The sequence below is a fragment of the Mus caroli genome, unplaced genomic scaffold (genome assembly GCF_978045245.1).
Source record: "Mus caroli unplaced genomic scaffold, Mus_caroli_1 scaffold_2, whole genome shotgun sequence".
In the NCBI taxonomy this organism is placed as follows: domain Eukaryota; kingdom Metazoa; phylum Chordata; class Mammalia; order Rodentia; family Muridae; genus Mus; species Mus caroli.
In genome coordinates this window covers 65,972,578-65,997,321 of record NW_028227257.1, presented here as the reverse complement: position 1 = coordinate 65,997,321, position 24,744 = coordinate 65,972,578, and the positions used below count along the sequence as shown (strand labels likewise).

The following is a 24,744-nucleotide window of genomic DNA, read 5'->3' as shown; positions in this document are numbered from 1 at the left end:
AAGCATAGCACAGTCTGAGGCTAGTCTAGGCCCAATTTTGAGTTGTGACCCAGCCTGAGCAGGAATGTTGAGACACTTTCAAGCTGCCCCTCTGAAAAGTAAAGACTTACCCTCTGTAGTCTATAAATCTATACAATATTTATAGGTCAGTTGAACATAATATAAAGAAACCATTACCCAAATAAAAACTGAAAGTTAATAAAATGCAAAAGCTCTCAGGAAAGTTCAAGCACACAATACAGTATGATCAGCTATAGTGACAGTTCCATGCACAGGATCTCCAGAATTCGTTCATCTTGTAGAACCCATTACTCATACCCTCCCTCCTCCTCAACTGCTCTGTACTCTTTCCTGACTTTCACACTTGTAGATTCTATAAATGAGGTCATGTAGTATTTGTCTTTTCCCCTTTCCAGCACTGTTCATTGATTATCCATTCTCCTGTGTTACTGGCACACTTGCAGAAGTGCAGTATAGAGGATTGAATTTACTTCAGGGCTCTTTGTTTCCTATTCTGTTCTATTGGTCTATATGATTTTTTAAATGACAATATCATATTGAAAAATAATGCATCACGAGAGGGTATCACAGCTTGAAATTTATATATCTGTATACAAATATCCTTATATAAACATACATAAATAAGATAGATATTCATATATATTATATATTTGAAGATATAAGTGTAAAGTACTTTGGGAATGGAATATCAATTTTTTAAAAAATTCAAAGAACTTATCCTTATCAGAATCAGATATTCCATGGCTAACATTTGTTATGATGCCTTACTTTATCTGAAGAAACACTATGCTAGTATTAAAATAAACAAGGTCAGCATTCTTTTTCTCTGCTGTTCTAATCTATAACTCTACTTATAAAACGAGAAAATGATGCTTCTATTTAGGGACATACAGTTGTATGATTAGTTGCATTTGTATTTCAATCTGAAGATTACATAAAATCTACTTAAAAGTTGAGATATAATCATTGATTTTATTTCTTAAGTCAAAAATGGTAAATAATTTATGGGACAATTGGGTATGGTAAAACTTTGAAGCTTAAAAAAATCTGTACTAAATTACTCTAAGTGAAGGCAGATTATATTTAAATCAAAATTAATTATACTTTAAATCATATTAAGCAATCTTTTTAACGAAATAATTATTTGAACCAAGTTCAGGTATAAAAATTGTTAACTATAGAATATAAAAGAATAACATAAATTGCTTTTAACCTTTGCTGTTCAGCATTCTTTCTGGGAAGGCTATTACAATGTATGATTTTAATTATGTCCATTATTATCCAAATGAATGACAGAAGAATACAAAGAGAGAGAGCAATAATTAACATGCCTTGGCATGGCTTATCTGGGCAGTTAGAAGCAGAATCAGATGAAGGTAATGTATAGAATGCCACAGTGTGCTTGCGTGGGAGTGGAAGCCAGCAATTGGGAAGGCTACACAGTTAAAGCACATGCTCTAATTAGTATGGGCATCTCTATTGTGAACCCACATGGAGAGACTTTAAAAACTATGCATTAAATTTGGAAAGAAAATCGTAGTTAGCAGCCTTCTGAGAGAAGTAAAGGGTTTAAAAGCATCTCAAGCTACTTAAAAGAAAGAGGACAGTAACTACGAGATATTATGCATCATGACATTATCTGAAAAGTCAAAAGAGAAATCTGCACATAGCCAAAAGAAAAACTGAAAACAGCTCCATAGAACTGTTCATGAATTTGTTGAAAGTGTCTAGATCATCTTATAATATGGTATTTAAAAAATAAAATACCAGTGATATATTCCTGGGAAATGAAGACTATGAGGAAGAAAAGGGAAAAAATAACAGGCAGATGAGCAGGCAGCATGAGTGGAGGTGCTGTGCTCCTCGGGTAAGTGGTCTCAAGCCAGAGGTACACAGTGGCTGGGCACTTCACTGGGTCCTGTGTTGCACAGACCTGCATCCACAGCTTGTGAGGAAAGGACTACTCCAAGGGCATTTTGAGAATAACCAGTGGTGCAGTGGTAAAAAGCAATCTCCTAGGGGGAAAAAAGAGAGTGACTTGAGAAATTCCATGGTAATAAATCACCCTGGCCAGATGGTGTTCAGCTGAGAGTTCCTGAAGGAAATAAAGTGTGACATGCCTGAGCATCTGAAAACTAGCAACTGTGTCTAAGCAGTGCTGTTTTGTTAATATGAAGCCTTTCTTTAGGAAAGAACAACAATGAAATTAAGATTTATAGAGGTATATATGAGAAGCTCTTGTGTTGATAGTGGAGAAACTGATAGAGTCTAATTAAGAATAGTTTCCTTCTACATCAGGATAAGGTTAACTGGCTGAGGTCAAATCGCCCACTGAGTCTATAAAGAGAACACTGTTTCTCTCCATCCTATTAAACTTATCAGGAAATGTCAATAAAATACTAGATAGAAGCAAAACAGTAAATGTAATTTATTTGGGAATTACATGAGGCTTTTAACAAGGTCACATGAGACTGTTGGGGGACATAAATAAGCACAATCTTTAGGAAGAGAGGCCACAGGAGAAACTTCTGCCATTAATTGTCAAAGTTGCTAAGTAAGGAAAACAAAGTTTCAGGAACAATTTCTCTTTTGTTCCCTAGCAGTGGATCATGGGCATCTTCTAATGATAGCCAAAAGGGTGAGAGACTTAAGAAAGTGTACAAAGTCTGAAGAAAGAAAATGGAGGTCACCAGCAGCATAGATTTCCTTCCCAGTGGGATATGAAGATTCACACCAGGGACAAGTGGCATTGTGATACTGAGGAACTCCCAAATTGAGAAAGTAAACTCAAGTCCAGTAGGCACTAAGGGATAGAAAAAATATAACCAAGTGAATATTCACGAAATGGAAGTCTGAAGGCCACAATTCACATAAGTTTCTTATTAGAATGTGGAGTCTAAGCAACAGATTTCAAAGAGAACAACAAGAGCTGCTGTTAGCACTGCTGGACTGTCACCCTCAGTGGGGTCTTGGACAGTTTATTTACTAAATAGTACATATGTACTTGCCCAATACCAGGTTATTTTAAAAATAACCTTCTGCAGAACAAACTACTTCCATACCTTGTATTATATTAGTCAAAAGTTACAAAAGGGAAGCCAGTCTCCATTCTTTAGTTTTCCAACCTCTTATTACCTTTTCTGTCTCAACAAAGAGCCCAATTATATAAGGAAAGAACAAGGGCCAGAAGTAGAAATTTGCAATTCAAGCAAAGACCTGAGCACCCTCCTATGCCATTACATAACAGCACTAGATGCTCCCAGATCACACCAAGACCCCTTCACCTGTAACTTTTCTTGCTCTTAAGCACTGACCTGTGAAGCCACAAAAAAGTACTAGCAGTCTTTCAAATATTGCAGATTGCTATTAAAAATACCCATTCTCTTTGGTACAGTAACCCACAGCCCACAGGCTAAACAGCTGACTCTTTAAATAGTGTCCATACAGTACCACTGCTGGCCCTCTGTTGCTCTGCTCACTGACTTACTGTTGATTCTCTGTGCCATTTTCAGACTATTCATACTTCTTGAAGAAGAAATTTCAAGTTATGGTAGGAAATACAAAAAAGCATAAAAAATACTTTAACTTTTTTATGTTAACACTTCCTGGAAATTTCTATTGTTTAAGCATTGTAATCTGTGTTTAGGGTATGTTTTATATTAATATTTTCTGCAAATAGCCAACTATTTATGCCATCTTGCCCCTACATTACTAGAACACTAATTGTAAAGAGAACTACTACTTGCAAACACAATACTCAGTATTAACATTAATTCTACCCTGACAATCTGCTTAGCTTCTCTGCCACCTCCAAGTAAAACTGGCACAAAATAACCATAATGTAAAAACTTGCTAAGGATGTTTTCCCAAGGGCTAGCAGTTAACAGTATCTACTTCATAGTATATACTATGATATAGTATATAGATATCCCTGCTGCATTTTTCCCTGGTTGGATGTAGTAGCTAGATTTATCCAGTTAGTATGAATCAGTACTGATTCTATTATCAAAAGCATCAGCATTTTGAATAACCTCTAAGCTACCAGCAAATGTAAAGAGCATGAAATTCAAGCACACAGTTATCTAAGTGGCTAAAAGGGTAAGAAGGGTTAGGTAAAGAAAGAATGGTGTTAAGTATCCAGGGGCCTTCCTTCTACCAAGTTGATGCTGATTTACTATTACGTACATTTACTTAAGTAACTGAGATCTGCTGTTTTATATCTCTTAGGTACACAGTCTGGCATCACATAGGATATATGTCCCTGAAACGTATAAGAACATTACATCACATTTTAAGTAGCAATGGAATAAACTCTGAAGGCTAAAGAGATGGCTTGACCATTAAAGGCTAGGCTCACATCCAAAAATATAACAATGGAATCTTAAATATTTTCTTGAATATAATTTTGATGAGTTACAACTATAAAAATCAAAACAATCACTTGACAAGAGTTTGAGACTATTGGAGAAAAACAAACAAACAAACAAACACAAAAAATACAAAGTCTCTTCTCCATGGGGAAAGGGTTAGGGATTAAAATTTTACTTTGGAGCAGAGTCTAAGAGTAACTCAGCCTTTTTAATTTGGAAATGAAAATGATCACAAATGATATTTCAAATATGCTAAAAAATTCCAAACCTGTTCAAATATGTTGTTGCTCAAGTAAAGCTGGAACTTTCTCAGTGGAAGTAAATTAAATAGAAAAAGACAGAAGTCATTTGGAGTTGTGGTGGTGCTGATGAATGCAGAAGGGAGTTCTGAACATTCCTTACTGTTAGCAGAGCCTACTTCTTCCTGTCTGCAGTCTGTTATGTGGTAATGCAAATAGTTGTGGTAATTTACCTAAAGAGAAACAAAGATTTTTTTTTGCCACTTGATATGTTAGGCAACCTTCATCCTTAAAAAAGGATGCAATTCTGAGGCACAGCTGAATGGCCCTGGAGCACACTGGATCCATTACATTTGCTTGTGTCCAATTACACCTGCCCAAGGCAGGTGAGAAATGCATTATGATAAGGTCTTTTTTTATACCGGAGCCAAAAAAAGAAATAAAATAAAATTAGCGATTTCCAATCTAATTAGTATTTAAACCTTTTCTTTTATATACTCGTTAAGACCTTTATAAAGCTGGGCTTTTTGAATCACCATTATGATCATGTTTTTAAGTGTTTGATGCAAACATTTCCTTCTAGAAAACCTACTTAGGTATCAATGTCAATCACAGATGAGTTTCTTACATCTTTCTAGCTTAACATTTTAAAGCTAGTTTAAAATGTTATTATTTAGAAATAGCAGCACTGCTTAAAGTTTTCTAAACATGTAACTACATCATATCTGAAATATCCTTTGCAAAGCATGTAAGAATGTGAGGCTGTCAAAAACAAAACAAAACAAAACAAAACAAAACAAAACAAAACAAAACAAAAAAAACTAGGTGGTGGGAAAAAAAAAAGAATGTGAGGCTGGCAAAAGCCCCTACAATTTAATCACAGTTTACATAATGACTTTTTATGAATGTATCAAAAATATAGATCATCCATGATAAATAAATAATATACAAGAGAAAAAAAATCAAGGAAAACCTATATGTATTTGTCTTGAGCAGCCTCTGAAGGAGACACCAGTAGGCAGGCTAGAGACCTGAATCAAAAGGAAGATCTGAAATGCACAAGAAATGATAGGCGGGATTATCACTAAGTCTTTAGGAGACCTAAAGAATGACTTCATGAAACTGGCAGCAAAATTAACAATATTAATGGACCACTAGTGAGATTAAAAACTAAGTCATGTGGTATGTACCTTTAATGCCAGGACCAGGTAGTATGACTATGAATTCAAACTCTGCCTGAGCCAGTTATTATATTGTAAACAAGCTAGCAAGCAAACACACAAGCATATGACAATTCACTTCCCCACATAAAACAGATATAAACACATAATTAAAATATAAACAATTAAAAATATAGGATATAAATCATGAGGCAGATGAGTCAAAATATTTCAAAGCTTGTGTTAGGTAAAAAATAGTGACAATGATGATAAATGCTGTGTTCTCCATAGTATCATGAAAATGGATTTCATGTGAAAGAAAAATTAGTCAGACAGAGTAAAAGAATTTATCACCAGCAAAGCTAAATTGAAGAATATTAAAGTGAGTTATTGAGGCAGGAGTAAGTTATCCCAGAGTTAAACAAGTACATTAAAAGAGAATAAAGTACAGAGTAAGGGAGAAAGGAGGTAATATACATAAATGGTATATAAACAAAATAATACATTAGAAAGATAGATACAGGTGTAGATTAGAATGCAAAGTAATACAACACGTCCAGGAAGGAAACAGGGTTCATGTACAGTAACCACTAGGCAAGACTGAAACAAAGTAACATTTAACTAGCTAATTAACAAATATAAGAATGGAAGCCAATTAATAAAAAAGTCAAGAAAGAGGAAAAGTATATCAAATACCTTTTATTATTCAGATAAATAGTAAGTTGACTATATAAATTTGAGTCCAATAAATCAATAAACAAAACCTCAACTCTAGAATTGTTCCAAAACTGATGCAGAGCAGAAGCCAAGCTGAAGATGAAATAAAGCATGAAACCCTAACAGAAAGGCTGTTTAGTCAACAATGCCAGAAAGCTTATACTGGAAGGCAAAGGCTTCTGAAAACTAAGAGCTATTTTATAAAAAACAAAGGGGTAGGAGCTGAAGGGGTCTGTAACCCTATAGGAGGAACAGCCAGTACCCCCTGAGCTCGTGTCTCTAGCTGCATATGTAGCAGAAGATGGCCCAATCCGCCATCATTGGGAGGAGAGGCCCTTGGTCTTGCAAAGATTACATGCCCCAATACAGGGGAATGCCAGGGCCAGGAAGCGGGAGTGGGTGGGTTGGACTGCAGGGTGGGAAGAGGGTATAAGGGATTTTTGGGATAGCATTTGAATTGTAAATGAAGAAAATATCTAACAAAAAATTGTTAAAAAACAAAAAAACAAAAAACAAAGGGGTTTGTTTCTCTGGGGAAAACCTAGGACAACATAAACCCACATGCAGTTAGCAGCAGGCTGCTCCTTTGTTTTCTTTGTTGGACACAGAATTCACTATGTAATCCTGGCTAGGCCTGAACTTACTATATACCAGGTCTATCACTATAATCTTCAACATTTAAAATTATTTAAAAGAGACAATTTTAGAGAAAAACCCAGTTTATCAAAGTGAAACAAGATTTGATGAACCTGAAATCTAACCTAGAAGAGCAAAAGCATTTCTCCTAAAAGTTTCTCCATGGAGATGTCCACATTCAGACGGCTTAACTTCAAAACACTAAGGAAGAATTAATGCCAACTGCAGGGAAAATCTTTTGGATTTCAGAAAAAGAGGAAACACTTCAAAGCTTGTGTTATAAAGCCATATTACCCACACTTGTCACTCTCTAAAAGGAAATTCCAGACCGGTCATCTTATAAACTTGCATGAGAAAATCGTGAACAGGGCCAGGAAATTGAATCAAGCACTGCTTAGAGAAGATGACTTGTCACAGACATGTGACACTGCCCAACAGTGCAGGACGATGATCTTAACAGATTTACAAAAAATACAATTCTATAACCATTCGTATTTCCTAAGTGCTCTCTGAAGAAGATTATCTTAGTTTGGTAGAGATTTATAATAAGCATGGTCACAAATTGTCCAAACAACAAAATAAGAATTTGGATTTAACACTCCTTTTTTTTTTTTTGATTTTTAATATTTTTATTACATATTTTCCTCAATTACATTTCCAACGCTATCCCAAAAGTCCCCCATAGCGCCCCCCACTTCCCTACCCACCCATTCCCATTCTTTTGGCCCTGGCATTCCCCTATATTGAGGCATATAAAGTTTGCAAGTCCAATGGGCCTCTCTTTCCATTGATGGCCGACTAGGCCATCTTTCTTTTTTTTTTTTTTTTTTTTTTTCCACTGTTTTTTTTTTATTACATATTTTCCTCAATTACATTTCCAATGCTATCCCAAAAGTCCCCCATACCGCCCCCCACTTCCCTACCCTCCCATTCCCATTCTTTTGGCCCTGGCATTCCCCTATATTGGGGCATATAAAGTTTGCAAGTCCAATGGGCCTCTCTTTCCAGTGATGGCCGACTAGGACATCTTTCGATACATATGCAGCTAGAGACAAGAGCTCCGGGGTACTGGTTAGTTCATCATGTTGTTCCAACTATAGGGTTGCAGATCCCTTTAGCTCCTTGGGTACTTTCTCTAGCTTCTCCATTGGGAGCCCTGTGATCCATCCAATAGCTGACTGTGAGCATCCACTCCTGTGTTTGCTAGGCCCCTGCATAGTCTCACAAGAGACAGCTATCTTTGGGTCCTTTCAGCAAAATCTTGCTAGTGTATGCAATGGTGTCAGCGTTTAGAAGCTGATTATGGGATGGATCCCTGGATACGGCAGTCTCTAGATGGTCCATCCTTTCATCACAGCTCCGAACTTTGTCTCTGTAACTCCTTCCCTGGGTGTTTTGTTCCCAATTCTAAGAAGGGGCACAGTGTCCACATTTTGGTCTTCATTCTTCTTGAGTTTCATGTGTTTAGCAAATTGTATCTTATATCTTGGGTATCCTAAGTTTTGGGCTAATATCCACTTATCAGTGAATACATATTGTGTGAGTTCACAAATAATATAAAATATCTTGGCGTGACTCTAACTAAGGAAGTGAAAGATCTGTATAATAAAAACTTCAAGTCTCTGAAGAAAGAAACTATAGAAGATCTCAGAAGATGGAAAGATCTCCCATGCTCATGGATTGGCAGGATCAACATTGTAAAAATGGCTATCTTGCCAAAAGCAATCTACAGATTCAATGCAATCCCCATCAAAATTCCAACTCAATTCTTCAACGAATTAGAAAGTGCAATCTGCAAATTCATCTGGAATAACAAAAAACCTAGGATAGCAAAAACTCTTCTCAAGGATAAAAGAACCTCTGGTGGAATCACCATGCCGGACCTAAAGCTCTACTACAGAGCAATTGTGATAAAAACTGCATGGTACTGGTATAGTGACAGACAAATAGACCAATGGAATAGAATTGAAGACCCAGAAATGAACCCACACACCTATGGTCACTTGATCTTCGACAAGGGAGCTAAAAACATCCAGTGGAAGAAAGACAGCATTTTCAACAAATGGTGCTGGCACAACTGGTTGTTAACATGTAGAAGAATGCGAATCGATCCATTCCTATCTCCTTGTACTAAGGTCAAGTCTAAGTGGATCAAGGAACTTCACATAAAACCAGAGACACTGAAACTTATAGAGGAGAAAGTGGGGAAAAGCCTTGAAGACATGGGCACAGGGGAAAAATTCCTGAATAGAACAGTAATGGCTTGTGCTGTAAGATCGAGAATTGACAAGTGGGACCTCATGAAACTACAAAGCTTCTGCAAGGCTAAAGACACCATCAATAAGACAAAAAAACCACCAACAGATTGGGAAAGGATCTTCACCTATCCTAAATCAGATAAGGGACTAATATCCAATATATATAAAGAACTCAAGAAGGTGGACTCCAGAAAGTCAAATAACCCCATTAAAAAATGGGGCTCAGAACTGAACAAAGAATTCTCACCTGAGGAATACCGAATGGCAGAGAAGCACCTGAAAAAATGTTCAACATCCTTAATCATCAGGGAAATGCAAATCAAAACAACCCTGAGATTCCACCTCACACCAGTCAGAATGGCTAAGATCAAAAATTCAGGTGACAGCAGATGCTGGCGAGGATGTGGAGAAAGAGGAACACTCCTCCATTGTTGGTGGGATTGCAAGCTTGTACAACCACTCTGGAAATCAGTCTGGCGGTTCCTCAGAAAATTGGACATAGTACTACCGGAGGATCCAGCAATACCTCTTCTGGGCATATATCCAGAAGATGTCCCAACCGGTAAGAAGGACACATGCTCCACTATGTTCATAGCAGCCCTATTTATAATAGCCAGAAGCTGGAAAGAACCCAGATGTCCCTCAACAGAGGAATGGATACAGAAATTAACACTCCTTGAAAACAAGTCGCTCAATGGTTGCTTTGATCAACACAGTCTGACAAGTGACAATATGTATCTAAGAAGAATAACAACAACAATGACATAGTTTCTTGGTGCTGTGAGCTGACAGGTACCAGATACAACTCTCTTAAGGACACCTTGCTGTCATGAAATCCTGAGCACCTAGACAAGGTACAGGCTCTCCATTCACAAAGCACAGCATTAATGCTTTTTGTGACACAGAATTCAGTTTCACACACTTTATTTTTGTAAAAGGCAATTAAACACAATGGATTTATAGCACATATTAATAGTATACATTATAGTAAGACTTATTAAAATCATTCACATGCATTTTGCCCATCATTACTGATGCACTCAATAGTGATGAATAAACCCAGGCTATGCCTCTGCACCCTCAAGGACCTCTGTAACAAAACAACAGAGATAAAGAAAAGTTCAGATAAAAGTGGGTGAGGTAAAGGACCACAAAGTCATAGATGTGATCATAAAGGCTAAAGGGATGAAGTTCTTAAAGGGAAAGACAGACTATATAACTACAGAAACTCTCAAAGGATGGGTCTACAAAAGTTAATGCATTGAACTATACCAAAATGAACATGCTTTCTCTTTTAAATGGTATCACTAGAGAGTGGAGGAAAAAAACACATAGCAGAATATGAGAACATACTTTTAAGTCAGAAATTTTATAAGGAATTATATTCAGAATTTGTAAAACAGCATATACAACAATTCCAAAATGGCAGAAAGGGCTACAGAGAAGGCTCAGTGGTAGAACGTTAGCCTAGCATGGCTTAGACCCTGGGCTTGATCCTACACATCCATGCATACACACTCAAATGATTTGAACTCTCGTCATTTACTAAGTATATGAGATGAGCAATGTCATTAGTCACTAGAAATGTATAAAATAATAATGGCATGAAATGCAATTATATCCACTGGAAAGCTATAGAAAGAAAGAGAGGAAATACCACAAGTTGATAGTATGTAAAGAACAGGAAGCCTCCTTGAAAGCTCGTAGGAAACTAAAACGGTAAAAGTTACTCTGGAAGTCAATTTGGCAGTTCCTCAAAATTAGATACATATGGCATCATGATACAGAAATTCTATTCCTAAGCATATATTCAAGGGACATGCAAACACATGGTAACAGAAAACTTGCGTAAATGTTCACAGGAAGGGACTTTACAATCACCCTTAAGTAGGAAGAACACAATGTTCATGGACCGAAGAAGAGCTTAATAATATGCACTATAAAATATCTCTGTAGTGGAATATTATACAGATACACAAATACCCAGAAATGCTCCATGATATAATATGGGTAAAACTTGTAAATATTATTCTTAATGAGCCAGTCTGGGTAGGTCTTATTTTGTAGAATTCCATTAGTAAGAAGTCGAGACAGGAAAATCTATAAAGATAAAAATAACTTTTCCTTCTTATGATTGGGCCTGGGAAGAAAAGGTAGAATTTGAAGGAATTAGATATTGATAGTAAGTGGGCAAGAACTTTTGGTGGGAGGGGAACAAAAATGTTCTAAATTTAGATGTGGTAATGACTGAACTTGTACATTTACTTAAAATTATGTTTTGAACTTTAGACATGTATAGAATAAAACAGCTGGATGCCCTGTAAATTGAGTTAAAATTCTTAGGAACAGGAAGATGAGGCTGAGGGTTGAGCTGGGTACCAGAGGCTTTGCCCACCATGTACAGGTGTTTGCAGGTTCAATCTGTATAATTGCCGAGGAAGGATAGGGAATGCATTGTCAGATATTACATGGATAGAGGCAGTATTAACATTGTCATCCTAAGATGATTATTGTTGTTTTAAAATTATTTTACTTTGTTTGTGTGTTCACTACTATCAAAAGGCCCTAAGTATCATTAAAACACAAGGACTATCTATATTGACCAAACTATAGCATGCACTATTCTTTTTTCTTTTTTGTTTTTTTGTTTTTTCCTGAGACAGGGTTTCTCTGTGTAGCCCTGGATGTTCTGGAACTCACTTTGTAGATCAGGCTGGCCTCTGACTCAGAAATCTGCCTGCCTCTGCCTCCCAAGTGCCAGGATTAAAGGCGTGCACCACCACCGCCCGGCTAGCATGTGCTATTCTTATATTAACCTAGAGAAGTTTAAACAATTAAGATACTTTAAACACTGTTTTAAAGGTGGATGTATGGTATTACTAGAAATCAGGTGTGCCCTTAATCTGACCTTAGGAACTCAGTGCCTGAGACCAAGTCGTCGGGCCTTGCTCAGGCAGTGGTCCCTGCCAGTGCAGATTGTCTCCTCCTCCTCCTCCTCCCTACTTCCTCCTCCTCCTCTTCCTCTTCTCTCATTCTATCTCTCTTGTTCTGTCTGTCTTACTCTTTCTGTCTGTCTGTCTTTCTCATGTCCCCACTCTGAGATGGCCTTCTGTGCCCCCCACACTCATGATCTCTGTTCCAGCATTCTGATCCACCAAGGTTCTTTGCCACTAAGTCCTAACAGGTATGTTATACCTAATATAAATCTGCTTGGGCATGTTGTACATTTTTCATAAAGGTATTTTTTTTATAATTCCATGGAATTTTTACCAGTAGTACCCATCTACTAGATTATATCACATCAAATACACATTCCTTGAGGGTGGTCTTCTAAACCCTGTAGAATTCAGTGATTCTCAACCTCTGGGTTCTAATGCTGCAGGGCTCATAGATTAGATATCCTGCATATCAAATCTTTATATTACGATTCAGGAAAATAGTAAACTTACAGTTATGAAGTAGCAACAAAGTAATTTTATGGTTGAGATCGTCACAACAGGAGGAACTGCATTAAAGTGTCTCAGCATTAGGAAGACCACTTTTATATTCTATACTTGATAACCAAGCTATGCAGATAATAGAACCTGATTTCTACTGTGCTCTTGTAGATTTCTTAGCAATATATTCTTTTGACTCTTTTGACTCAGAGTGCTAAGCTTCTACTACTGAAAAACAACATATGCACAACTCATTTGTAATAGCTGTTACCACTGTAATGGTCAGAACAGTAACTATAAGCTACCCAAGAACTGTGTGGGAGCTGCAGGTTCTGAATTACCACAGTGAGATTCTTAAAACAGCTGGCAACACTGCTATATTAGGTGGCAGCTTTAGGTTATCAACTTCCATTTTTTGTAGAATAAAGGTCCAGACATTTTCTTACCACCCGTTAGGGTTAGCACCAGATTGATAAGAGATATCTAATCTGGGACTCTGGATTACATCCCTCGACATAATTTTAATTCATGTGCACATCCCTTTTCATCTCTTACAGTTCCCAATATTTCCATTTATTAACTGTTTTTACATAAACCCTTTCTTCTATAATTAGGCTTTCTGGTTCAATAGATGTGTTATTAGACCAGAGGGCCAGTAAAAACAGTGGCCTTGGTAATAACTTCCTTAGAAAATACTACAGGATTTGATAAATAAAGACGCACAGGATACTAAGCTTTGTGTTCACAGAAAGTTCTTAAATGGCTGCATTGGGAGGAAGGTATACATACATGCCTTTAAGAAGATATACTGCAGATTCATTTGATCAGGTTTTTATACCACTGCCTTCCTCAAGACTTGTTATCTGTTAACGTAATGTGAAAGGAAAATTAAAAATGGAAACCATGATTTGGCTAGTGGAACTGACATACTAAGTTTTGTTCACGGATAAAAGTAGCTTATGTTTTCTAGATGCAACATTAAACACAGGCCTGAATCTCCATGTCTTAGTTCAGTGTTCTATTGCTGTGGTAAGATGCTACTACGTAAAGCAACATGGGGACAAAAGGGTTTTACAGTTTGTAGTTCACCATCCTGGGAAGTCAGAGCAGGCAGGCACTCAAGGCAGGAACCTGGATACAAGAACTGAGGCAGACAACTTGGAGGCATACTGCATACTGACTTGTTCCCATGACTTGCTCAGCCTTTCTTACACAACTAAAGATCAACAACCCTGGGATGCCATCTCCAGTTAGCTGGGCCCTTCATTCTCAGCCATTACTCATGGCTGAATTGCCTAGAGGCTAATCCTGTGAGACCTACCTTGTGAGATGGAAAGATACAAGGCTGCCTGTATTCCCCTTGTCACTTAATTCTCTCCCCCCAGTTAGCACCTCTCACAGCAGGATCCTACCAGTACTTCTTTAGCTGATCTCTCTCTCTCTCTCTCTCTCTCTCTCTCTCTCTCTCTCTCTCTCTCTCTCTGGTATTTTCTTTATTTACATTTCAAATTTTATCCCTTTTCCTGGTTTATCCTCCGAAAAAAACCAGAAAAACAGCCCCCACCACCAACCCACCCACTCCTGCTTCCTGGCCCTGGCATTCTCCCACACTGGGGCATAGAACCTTCATAGGAGAAAGGGCCTCTTCTCCCACTGATGTCCAACTAGGCCATCCTCTGCTGCATATGCAGCTGGAGGCAAGAGTCCCACCATGTGTTTTGTTTGATTGGTGGTTTAGTCCTAAGGAGCTCTGGGAGTACTAGCTAGTTCATAATATTGTTCCTCCTATGGGGCTGCAATCCCCTTCAGCTCCTTGGGTCCTTTCTCTAGTTCTCTTAAATCTATTTGATTTTTCTCAGGATCAATTAGTTACTTTATTCAATGGATAAGGACAAACAGGACACTTAGCTGTGTCATTACAAAATGGTTTTAAATTGTTGAATTGGGAGGACGGTATGAATATACCTGTATATGCTTTCAAAAATATTTGCTATTACTTTGCAAATTATCTTTCAGGAAGCAGAACAATTTCCAGTGATGGGCAAAACTGGTCTTGTACTTTCTCTCTGGCTGGGATCTCCCCATCCCTTATTTATACCAAAATGCATCCTGATAAGAGCAGTTCAGATAAGGACTTCCCCTCTAGCAAGTACTGCCATTGATTTTTAAAATCAATGTACTTATTGTTTTTCTACAAGTATGCAATTAATACATTTACAAGAAAATTACATAAGTCCTACGAGGATTATTTTAGTTAATGGAAGGACTAGAAGGTGTAACAACAGACAATTGGCCTTATTTCCCACCAGTAATTTCATTTTCTAACAATAGTACCTCCTGTGTCCTTCAAAATCAAAATTTTTTCACTAAAGGAGAAAGGAAATACAGACAGAATACAGACTCAGTATAGTCCTTAAAGAGTCCAAAATTTGACTTAAATATCATCAAGTTCTGATGCATGAGGTATGTATTTAGACATGTAGACGAGTATGATCTGAAGGGCTTCTTGAGAACAGGATGCTCTATGTCTAGGACTGAGAGTGGACCAGATTATTACATAAGGTCACACCAGCATTACTGTCATAGTGTCAAACTGAAAATTACTAATACAGCATCAACTACTGGCAGAGTTAAGTTATACTGTTACACTGACAAATCATCTTGTTGTGAGAATACTACTGTCTCCGAAGTGTAAATGCTTCTCATAAAAAACATTTTGAGCCAACCACGTCACAGACACAGTTAGAGAATACAGTATGCTTCCACTTATGAACATCACAAGTACAGCAGTTGGGTGTGAGTAATTTAGGGGTATATCATGTATGAGGACCTATGTTCCCTCCCTTCCCTACAAAAGTTTGAAAATAAAAGAGAAACTTAATTCGGTGTGAGCAGACTTGCTAACTGTGGGAGGGCAAGTATTGATGAAGACAATGGTAGTAATAGTATTTAAAATGGGAGCTCAGTTTAGCTATGCTTTGTTTCATCAAAGTACATACTTAGCATTGATATATTTTTGTATTTGTTATACTTTAACAAAATTTCCTAAAGAACAAAACACAAGGAACACAGGGCAGTGGTGGCGCACACCTTTTTTTTTTTTTTTTTTTTACAAAATTTTAGTCTTTGTGTCTGCATGAGTGGACATCTCCCGAGAGACCATACTTCACACGTAGTGGAGGAGTTGCAGATCATCTTTCCAGAGGATTATAGACCCTTGTGAAGCGGAATGAGGGGTTATCTTCATACCAACAGCTGCAGAAAGCCCAGGTCCAAGGGATCACCCCACTCCCAAGCAGAAGGATTGTAGTTCTGAGCAAGTTCAAAGAAAAAAGGTTTGGACCACCTGAAGATCCTAGTGTCTCATTTGTCCTGGAGAAAGGGGCAGTCAGCTCATTTGATTACTGGCATTGTCCAAGTGGCTCTAGCTTTTAGCAAGAGTCTCTAGACATTCATGGATTTGATAGATCCGCCAAAGCTTTAACACTCTAAAGTCAACCATGCCCCTGAAGGCAGAGCTACAGCTAGTCAGTCTCACATCACGTGTGATGATTGCTCTTTTTGGATCTCTAATATCCAGATTTTAAGTACACCAGGAGGAATCTGGTGTGTAAAGGGATTTGCAGTCATGCCATGCCCACTCAGGAGGAAGAGCATACTGGGCCCTAAAAGAAGCTTTGTAGTGACCCTTTCCAATACAATTTCCAGCGTTGGAATTGTAGAGAATGAAAGCCTTGTGTTATGTTTAATAATTTAACAACCCAAATTTTCCGGGTCAGAGACAAGTTATAGGCTTGTATCCAGCTTTTACAGATTTAGGTCTCTTGAGTCTTAGTGTTTCAGTATCCAAATTTCATCTTCCACCCTGTGTCTCAGACCCACAAATAGCACAGAGAATAGAGCAACCATATGAGAAAAAGGGGAAGACTCCTATTTACATAGAGCAGACACCGTTCTCTTGAAACTGAGTGATTGAAAAATCCCAGCACTTGGGAGGCAGAGGCAGGCGGATTTCTGAGTTTGAGGCCAGCCTGGTCTACAGAGTGAGTTCCAGGACAGCCAGGGCTACACAGAGCAATCCTGTCTCAAAAAAACAAAACAAAACAACAACAACAAAAAAACCAAAACCAAAACCAAAACAAAACAAAAAACCACAAGGAACATCTATATTAAGTACATGGGAAAAAAAAACTCTAACATAAATGCAAAGGAAAAAGGGTATGTGGAAAAGATGTAATTCACATAACAATAAAGAGAAAGCAGAGGATTTATAAGTATACTCATAAAAATTCTGAAGTATAATCTATTAGCATGTGTGCTTGTAACTATAGGAAAGGTAATAGTTAGCAACAAAAATGGAAACAAAATACTTACACACCTTTCCCTTTGAAAATGTGTGATGTAACAAGAATGTTTTCATTCAATCTCATTGACATATAATCAAAAACAAGTATTTCTCTAACTCCATGAGAAGATGTTGTTTAAGTGAAACTAGGATAAAGTTGTTTATATAATAAGCTGTTAATATTAAAAGCTTAAGTTTACTGGTACGTGCCAGATACTATTGTAGGCAGCAAAGATAGAGGGAACTAGCCACTGAGTAGTTTACTACCAGCCAAGGAATCCCAGGAGTGCTTTAGACTACTAGGTTGCAGTCTTTCTCCAGGCCAGGACTTCCTCACCATGTTCTGACTGCATCGTTTTGGAATAGTAAAATGTATTCATTGTCATTTTATCCCTCAAGGATAAGATTTGCTTTTTTATTTTTATCAGTAGTTACAGTTAAGAGATTATCTGGAGTCCTGAGAGACTGTGAACTTTTAAGCAGTGTTGAGTAAAACCGTGGAGATTTTGAAGCTGACTAGATATATTTTGTATTATGATATGGCCACAATCCTTTGAGAATGAAGTAGTAGCAGGTCCCACAGCATCAGATATTTGAAGACTTGGACCCAGTTGATGGTGCTGTTTTTTGGGGGCTGGGGGGGGGGGGGGTAATGTCATAGAACCTTCCAGAGTTGTGTCCTTGCTGGTAGGAGTATGTCACTGGGGGTGGGGACAATAGTTTCAGTTTAAAGCAGCTCTGTCCTCTGTGCACCTTCTCTTCCAGAGGAGAGCTTGCCTCCAGGGAGTGCTATGACCCCAGGACTCAGGAGGGATCACCAATTTCTGTTCAGTGACTCTCTAAGGCAGGTCCATTCAAGAGCTCATAGGGCCCAGAAGCAGCAGAGCAGCTGGGAAGGGTCCTCCAGGCCTACCTCTGTATACAGGAGGTGGGGCAGTTCCACAGTCCTCTGTGCACTGGTCTTGCCAGGAGAGAGCTGGTTTCCCAGGAGTGGTGACATGGGCTTACAGATTCACAGGAGGAACAAGCTCCAGCCAGAGATAGTAAGAACATCAAACACCAGAGATTACCAGATGGTGAAAGGCAAACACAAACTCGAGAATCTTACCAATGGAAACCAAGACTACTTGGCATCATCAGAACCCAGTATTGTGGGAAGCGGTTTCCCCTGTGCCTGCGTGGCCTAACTGGTAAACAAGCAATATGCGCATGTGCAAGAGTGTGTTCAAGCCAAGTCACAGCCCATCCCGGGGCATGTCAATGGGATCATGAGCAAGCAGCCAATCAGGTGTGGACACACCGCACTGAGGTGTATATAAGCAGTGCCTTTTTGGGGCTCAGGGTCTTCCTCTTCATGCTGAAGCTAGCATAATAAAGCATTGCTGCAGAAGGATCTGATTGTCCGTGTGTGTTCTTGCTGGCGAGATGATAGTGCGTGGGATACAGTATTCCCACCACAACAAGTCATAGATACCCCAAAACACCAGAGAAGCAAGATTTGGATTTAAAATCATATCTCATCATGCTGGTAGAGGAATCTTTTTTTTTTTTTTTTTTTTTTTTGGTTTTTCGAGACAGGGTTACTCTGTATAGCCCTGGCTGTCCTGGAACTCACTTTGTAGACCAGGCTGTAGAAGCCCTTAAAGAGGAAGCACAAAAATTCCTTAAAGAACTACAGGAAAACACAATCAAACAGGTGAAGGAATTGAACAAAACCATCCAGAATCAAAAAATGAAAGTAGAAGCAAAAATAAATCACAAAGGGAGACAACTCTGGAGATAGAAAACCTAGGAAAGAAATCAGGAGCCACAGATGCAAGCATCATCAACAGAACACAAGAGATAGAGAAAATCCCAGGTGCAGAAGATTCCATAGAAAACAGTGACACAACAGTCAAAGAAAATGCAAAATGCAAAAAGATCCTAACTCAAAACATCCAAGAAATCCAGGACACAATGAGAAGAGCAAACCTAAGGATAACAGATATAGATGCGAATGAAGATTTTCAACTTAAAGAGGCAGTAAATATCTTCAACAAAATTATAGAAGAAAACTTCCCTAATCTAAAGAAAGAGATGCCCATGAACATACAAGAAGCCTACAGAACTCCAAATTGAGTGGACCAGAAAAGAAACTCCTCCCAACACATAATAATCAGAACAACAAATGCAATAAATAAGGATAGAATATTAAAAGCAGTAAGGGAAAAAGGTCAAGTAACATATAAAGGCAGACCAACCAGAATTACACCAGACTTCTCACTAGAGACCATGAAAACCAGAAGATCCTGGACAAATGTTATACAGACCCTAAGAGAGCACAAATTACATCCCAGGCTACTATACCCAGCAAAACTCTCAATTAGCATAGATGGAAAAAATCAAAGTATTCCATGAGAAAACCAAATTTATACAATACCTTTCTGCAAATCCAGCCCTACAAAGGATAATAGATGGAAAACTCCAACAGAAGGAGGGAAACTAGACCCTAGAAAAAGCAAGAAGTAATCTTTCAAAAAACCTAAAAGAAGATAGTCCAATGAACAGATTCCCAACTCTAACAACAAAAATAACAGGAAGCAACAATTACTTTTCCTTAATATCTCTTAATATCAATGTACTCAATTCCTGAATAAAAGAGACATAGACTAAAAGACTGGCTACATAAACAGGACCCAACATTTTGCTACATACAGGAAACCCACCTCAGGAACAACGACAGACACTACCTCAGAGTAAAAGGCTAGAACACAATTTTCCAAGCAAATGGTCCCAAGAAACAAGCTGGAATAGCCATTCTAATATCGAATAAAATCGACTTTCAACCTAAAGTTATCAAAAAGGACAAGGAGGGAACCTTCATACTCATCAAAGGAAAAATCTGAACATCTATGCTTCAAATGCAAGGGCTTCCACATTCATTAAAGAAACTTTAGTAAAGCTCAAAGAACACACTGCACTGCACACAATAATACTGGGAGACTTCAACATCCAACTCTCATCAATAGTCAGATCCTGGAAACAGAAGTAAACAGAAACACAATGAAACTAACAGAAGTTATGGACCAAATGGACTTAATATATATCTATAGAACATTTTATCCTAAAACAAAAAGATACACCTTCTCAGCACCTCATGGTACCTTCTCCAAAACTGACTATATAATCAGTCACAAAGCAGGTCTCAACAGATACAAAAATATTAAAATAATCCCATGCATCCTATCAGATCACCATGAAATAAGGCTGATTTTCAACAATAATAGAAAAAATAATATAAAGCACATATACACGTGGAAGCTGAACAACACTCTACTCAATGATAACTTGTCAAGGAAGAAAGAAAGAAAGAAATTAAAGAATTTTTAGTGTTTAATGAAAATGAAGCCACAAAATACCCAAACTTATGGGACACAGTGAAAGCAGTCTTAAGAGGAAAACTGAGTGCCTCAAAAAAACCAAAAACCAAAAAACCAAAACAAAATAAAAAAAACGGAGAGAGCATACATTAGCAGCTTGACAGCACATCTAAAATCTCTAGAACAAAAGGAAGCAAATTCATCCAAGAGGAGTAGACAGCAGGAAATAATCAAACTCAGGGCTGAAATCAAGTGGCTACCTTGCCTAAAGCAATCTACAGATTCAATTCACTCCCCATCAAAATTCCAACTAAACTCTTCACAGAGTTGGAAACGGTAATTTGGAAATACGTCTAGAATAACAAAAATCCTAGGATAGCAAAAACTATTCTCAACAATAAAAGAACCTCTGGTGGAATCACCATCCCCGACCTCAAGCTGTACTACAGAGCAATTGTGATAAAAACTTCATTGTACTGGTACAGCAACAGACAGGTAGAATAGAATTGAAGACCCAGAAATGAACCCCCACACCTATGGTCACTTGATCTTCGACAAAGGAGCTAAAACCATCCAGTGGTAAAAAGACAGCATTTTCAACAAATGGTGCTGGTGCAATTGGCTGTTTTGCATGTAGAAGAATGCGAATTGATCCATTCTTATCTCCTTGTACAAAGCTCAAGTACAAGTGGATCAAGGAACTCCACAAAAACCAGAGACACTGAAACTTATAAAGGAGAAAGTGGGCAAAAGCCTCAAACATATGGGCATAGGGGAAAATTTTCTGAACAGAACACTAATAGCTTGTACTGTAAGATCAAGAATTAACAAACGGGACCTCATAAAACTGCAAAGCTTCTGTAGGCAAAGGATACTGTCAATAAGACAAAAAGGCAACCAACAGATTGGGAAATGATCTTTACCAATCCTAAATCTAATAGTGGGCTAATATCCAATATACACAAAGAACTCAAGAAGTTAGACTCCAGAAAACCAAATAATCCTATTAAAAATGGGGTATAGAGCTAAACAAAGAATTTTCAACTGAGGAATACCAAATGGCTGAGAAGCACCTAAAGAAATGTTCCAACATCCTTAATCATCAGGGAAATGCAAATCAAAACAACCCTGAGATTCCACCTCACACCAGTCAAAATGGCTAAGATCAAAAACTCAGGTGACAGGAGATGCTGGCGAGGATGTGGAGAAAGAGGAACACTCCTCCATTGCTGATGAGAGTGCAAGCTGGTACACCCACTCTGGAAATCAGTCTGGCAGTTTCCTCAGAAAACTGGACATAGTATCATCTAAGGATCCAGCAATATCTCTCCTGGGCATATACCCAGAAGATGCTCCAACTTGTAATAAGGACACATGCGCCACTATGTTCATAGCAGTCTTATTTATAATATCCAGAAGCTAGAAAGAACCCAGAGGTCCCTGAACAGAGGAATGGATACAGAAAATGTGGTACATTTACACAATGGAGTATTATGCAGCTATTAAAAACAATGAATTTATGAAATTCTTGGGACAAATGGATGTATCTGGAGGATATCATCCTTAGTGAGGCAACTCAATCACCAAAGAAGTCATTAGATATGCACTCACTGATAAGTGGATATTAACCCAGAAACATAGAATACCCAAGATACAATTTGCAAAACACAAGAAAATCAAGAAGAGGGAAGACCAACATGTGGATACTTCATTCCTCCTTAGAATAGGGAACAAAATACCAATGAAAGGAGTTACAGAGACAAAGTTTGGACCTAAGATGAAAGGATGGACTATCCACAGATTTATACTTTTATTAGTTAGACACAAATGGTATATAAATTAATTCAGTTATATTCTTTACTCAAAGGTTTAAAACCACTAACTCAATATTTCTATTCCCTTCCTGAAGCACATATTAAACGAAGACATACAACACTAGCTATATATTATCATAAAAGGGACAATGTCAAATTCTTTGGCTTTATCCTTCCTTCTAATGGTAAGATCTGGTAGTGAAAAAGACCAGTATCTTCCAACATGGTATAGAATGAACTTCAGGACAGCACAGTTTCATCTTAGAAAATCCAGCAGAAATTAAAAATCATGCAAAGAAACGAGAGCATACTCTGCACAGATTCACCCAGAATTGCATCAATAAATATGGCTTCATTGTAGACTGTAATCTAAGAGTTTGTCTTAATTAGGGTTTCATTGCTGTGAAGACACACCATGACCACAGCAACTCTTATATTGGAATATATTTGTTTACAACTGGCTAACAGTTCAGAGGTTTAGTCTATCATCATCATGGTGGGATGCAAGGTAGCATTCAGGAAGACATGGTGGCTTGAGAAGGAACTGAGAGTTCTACAGCTTGGTTTGCAGGCCACATAATAAAACTGAGAGCCACTAGGCCTGTTTGAGCTTCTGAGACCTCAAAGCCCACCCCTAGTGACATACTTCCTCTAATAAGGACACATCTACCCCAATAAGGCCACACCTCCTAATAGTGCCACACCCTATGGGCGTATGGGTGTCATTTTATTCATAGGACCACAGAACTGCTCAGTAGATTTCTCTCATAAATGAGATTACACTTTGTCAACCATTTTCATTTTAACCTTGAAAGAGAATGGCTGAGCATTCACTAGAGAGTATTCAGCAAATAGAGCAGAGAAGTGTTTACCAAGTACTGGTAAGTGCTGCAAGTGCCTCACCTTTTCTTAAATGCTATTTGAAAACACAAATGTATTAATAAAATCACTTCCGAGACTGGAGGGGTGAATACTCTGAAGGGATGTTCACATCACAGTTTGGCCTTGCCACCCGAACCTACAGAGCATCTTTGGGATGGGTTCATGGATTAAATTGGCCTCAAACATGTAACCAAATGAATACTATGATATAAGTTCAAAACCACAGTTTCCTTTTGCTCACACAGATCAAATAACACACTCTCTGCTGGGACTTTTCTTCCATGATTCTTGACAAAAAAAAATGTTGCTCTTTTAAAAAATAATACAAAGAAAACCATTCTGTTTTAGTACTATTAACAATGTTAAAATACAAGATAAATATTTGGTGACAATTATGTAATTTAAGAGGCTTCCAAAAAAGAGAAAAGAAATGAAACAAAACACAAAAACCAAACACCAAAAAAAAAAAAAAAAAAAACATACCAGCAATTCCTGTATTTTCTGTTTACATTAACCTTAATTCCAAATTAGACAGTAATTTAGAAAACCACATTATCAGTTTTTATCACTAAGTATACACTTCATAGGAGATGCTCACTATTTTCTATTTTCTCTTCTGCAAATACGCAAACAGCTATTTCAAAATTCTCTCTCTGTCTCTCTCTCACACACACACATACATGCACACACAGTATTTACTTCATTTATGACTCCACATGCTTATGTCTAAATCACTGGTCTTCTTTAGTGCATATCTATGGAGTAGTAGACAAGTGTTCTGAAAATTTGATTACATACCCAAAGCTGCTACTTTGATGATAATGGCCTTGATATTAGAAGCTATCATCTCTCGGAGCAAATCTTCCTGGTTTCTCTGCCAAAGATAAGCTAAAGGCTGGAGATTGAGTCGTTTACATCTGCAAAGTAAAAAGAAAAAACAAAATCAAATGATATGGTTTTGTTCCATCTTAGCATATTAGGGTCCCCAGAAACATGATTTTAAACATAATGTTTCTTTCAAGGATTTTAAACATTTAAAATGCTCCCCCTTCCTTCCTTCTTTCCCTCCCTCCCTCCTTCCTTCCTTCTTTCTTTTTTGAAATGCCTTGTGGCGCAAGGGAGATAGCACACAGAATAAGACACTTGACCTGCTGTCTGAGTTCAAGTCTGGAAACCCCACAGTGGAAGGAAAGAAATAACTCCTGTAAGTTCTCTGCTGAACTCCACACATCCATCATGGGATGCACATATTGGCATACGCAGACACACACATGTCCACCACATATCCACATATGCAGACACACACATACACAAACACAGACGGCAAAAAAGGAAAAAAAAACTTACAAATGTCTTGCACATTTAATTTTTAAGGATTATGTGCAAACATAAAATTAAATTTCCAGGTAACTAGAAATATCAACTTTAGTAAGTCTTTACATTTAGAAATTAATGCCAAACAACATATCAATGTCAATTAATAATTATTCTCATTTTTAATGCTTC

The 24,744-nt window shown here is 37.8% G+C and overlaps 1 protein-coding gene across 2 annotated transcripts in view; it reads right to left on the bottom strand.

Moving 5' to 3' along the window:
• Positions 1–24,744, bottom strand: part of Dph6 (diphthamine biosynthesis 6) — a 140,000-nt gene that overhangs the window by 31,174 nt on the left and 84,082 nt on the right. Inside the window, exons 5-6 of one of the 2 annotated variants that reach the window (XM_029474393.2) lie at positions 24,037–24,155; positions 2,392–2,824 (exon numbers count right to left, since the gene is read on the bottom strand). In XM_029474393.2, the coding sequence (XP_029330253.1) occupies positions 2,556–2,824; positions 24,037–24,155 (388 nt within the window). In that variant the 3' untranslated portion in view covers positions 2,392–2,555. Of the gene's footprint in view, positions 1–2,391; positions 2,825–24,036; positions 24,156–24,744 lie in introns of those variants that run through there. The other variant, XM_021156493.3, reaches the window with a different exon arrangement.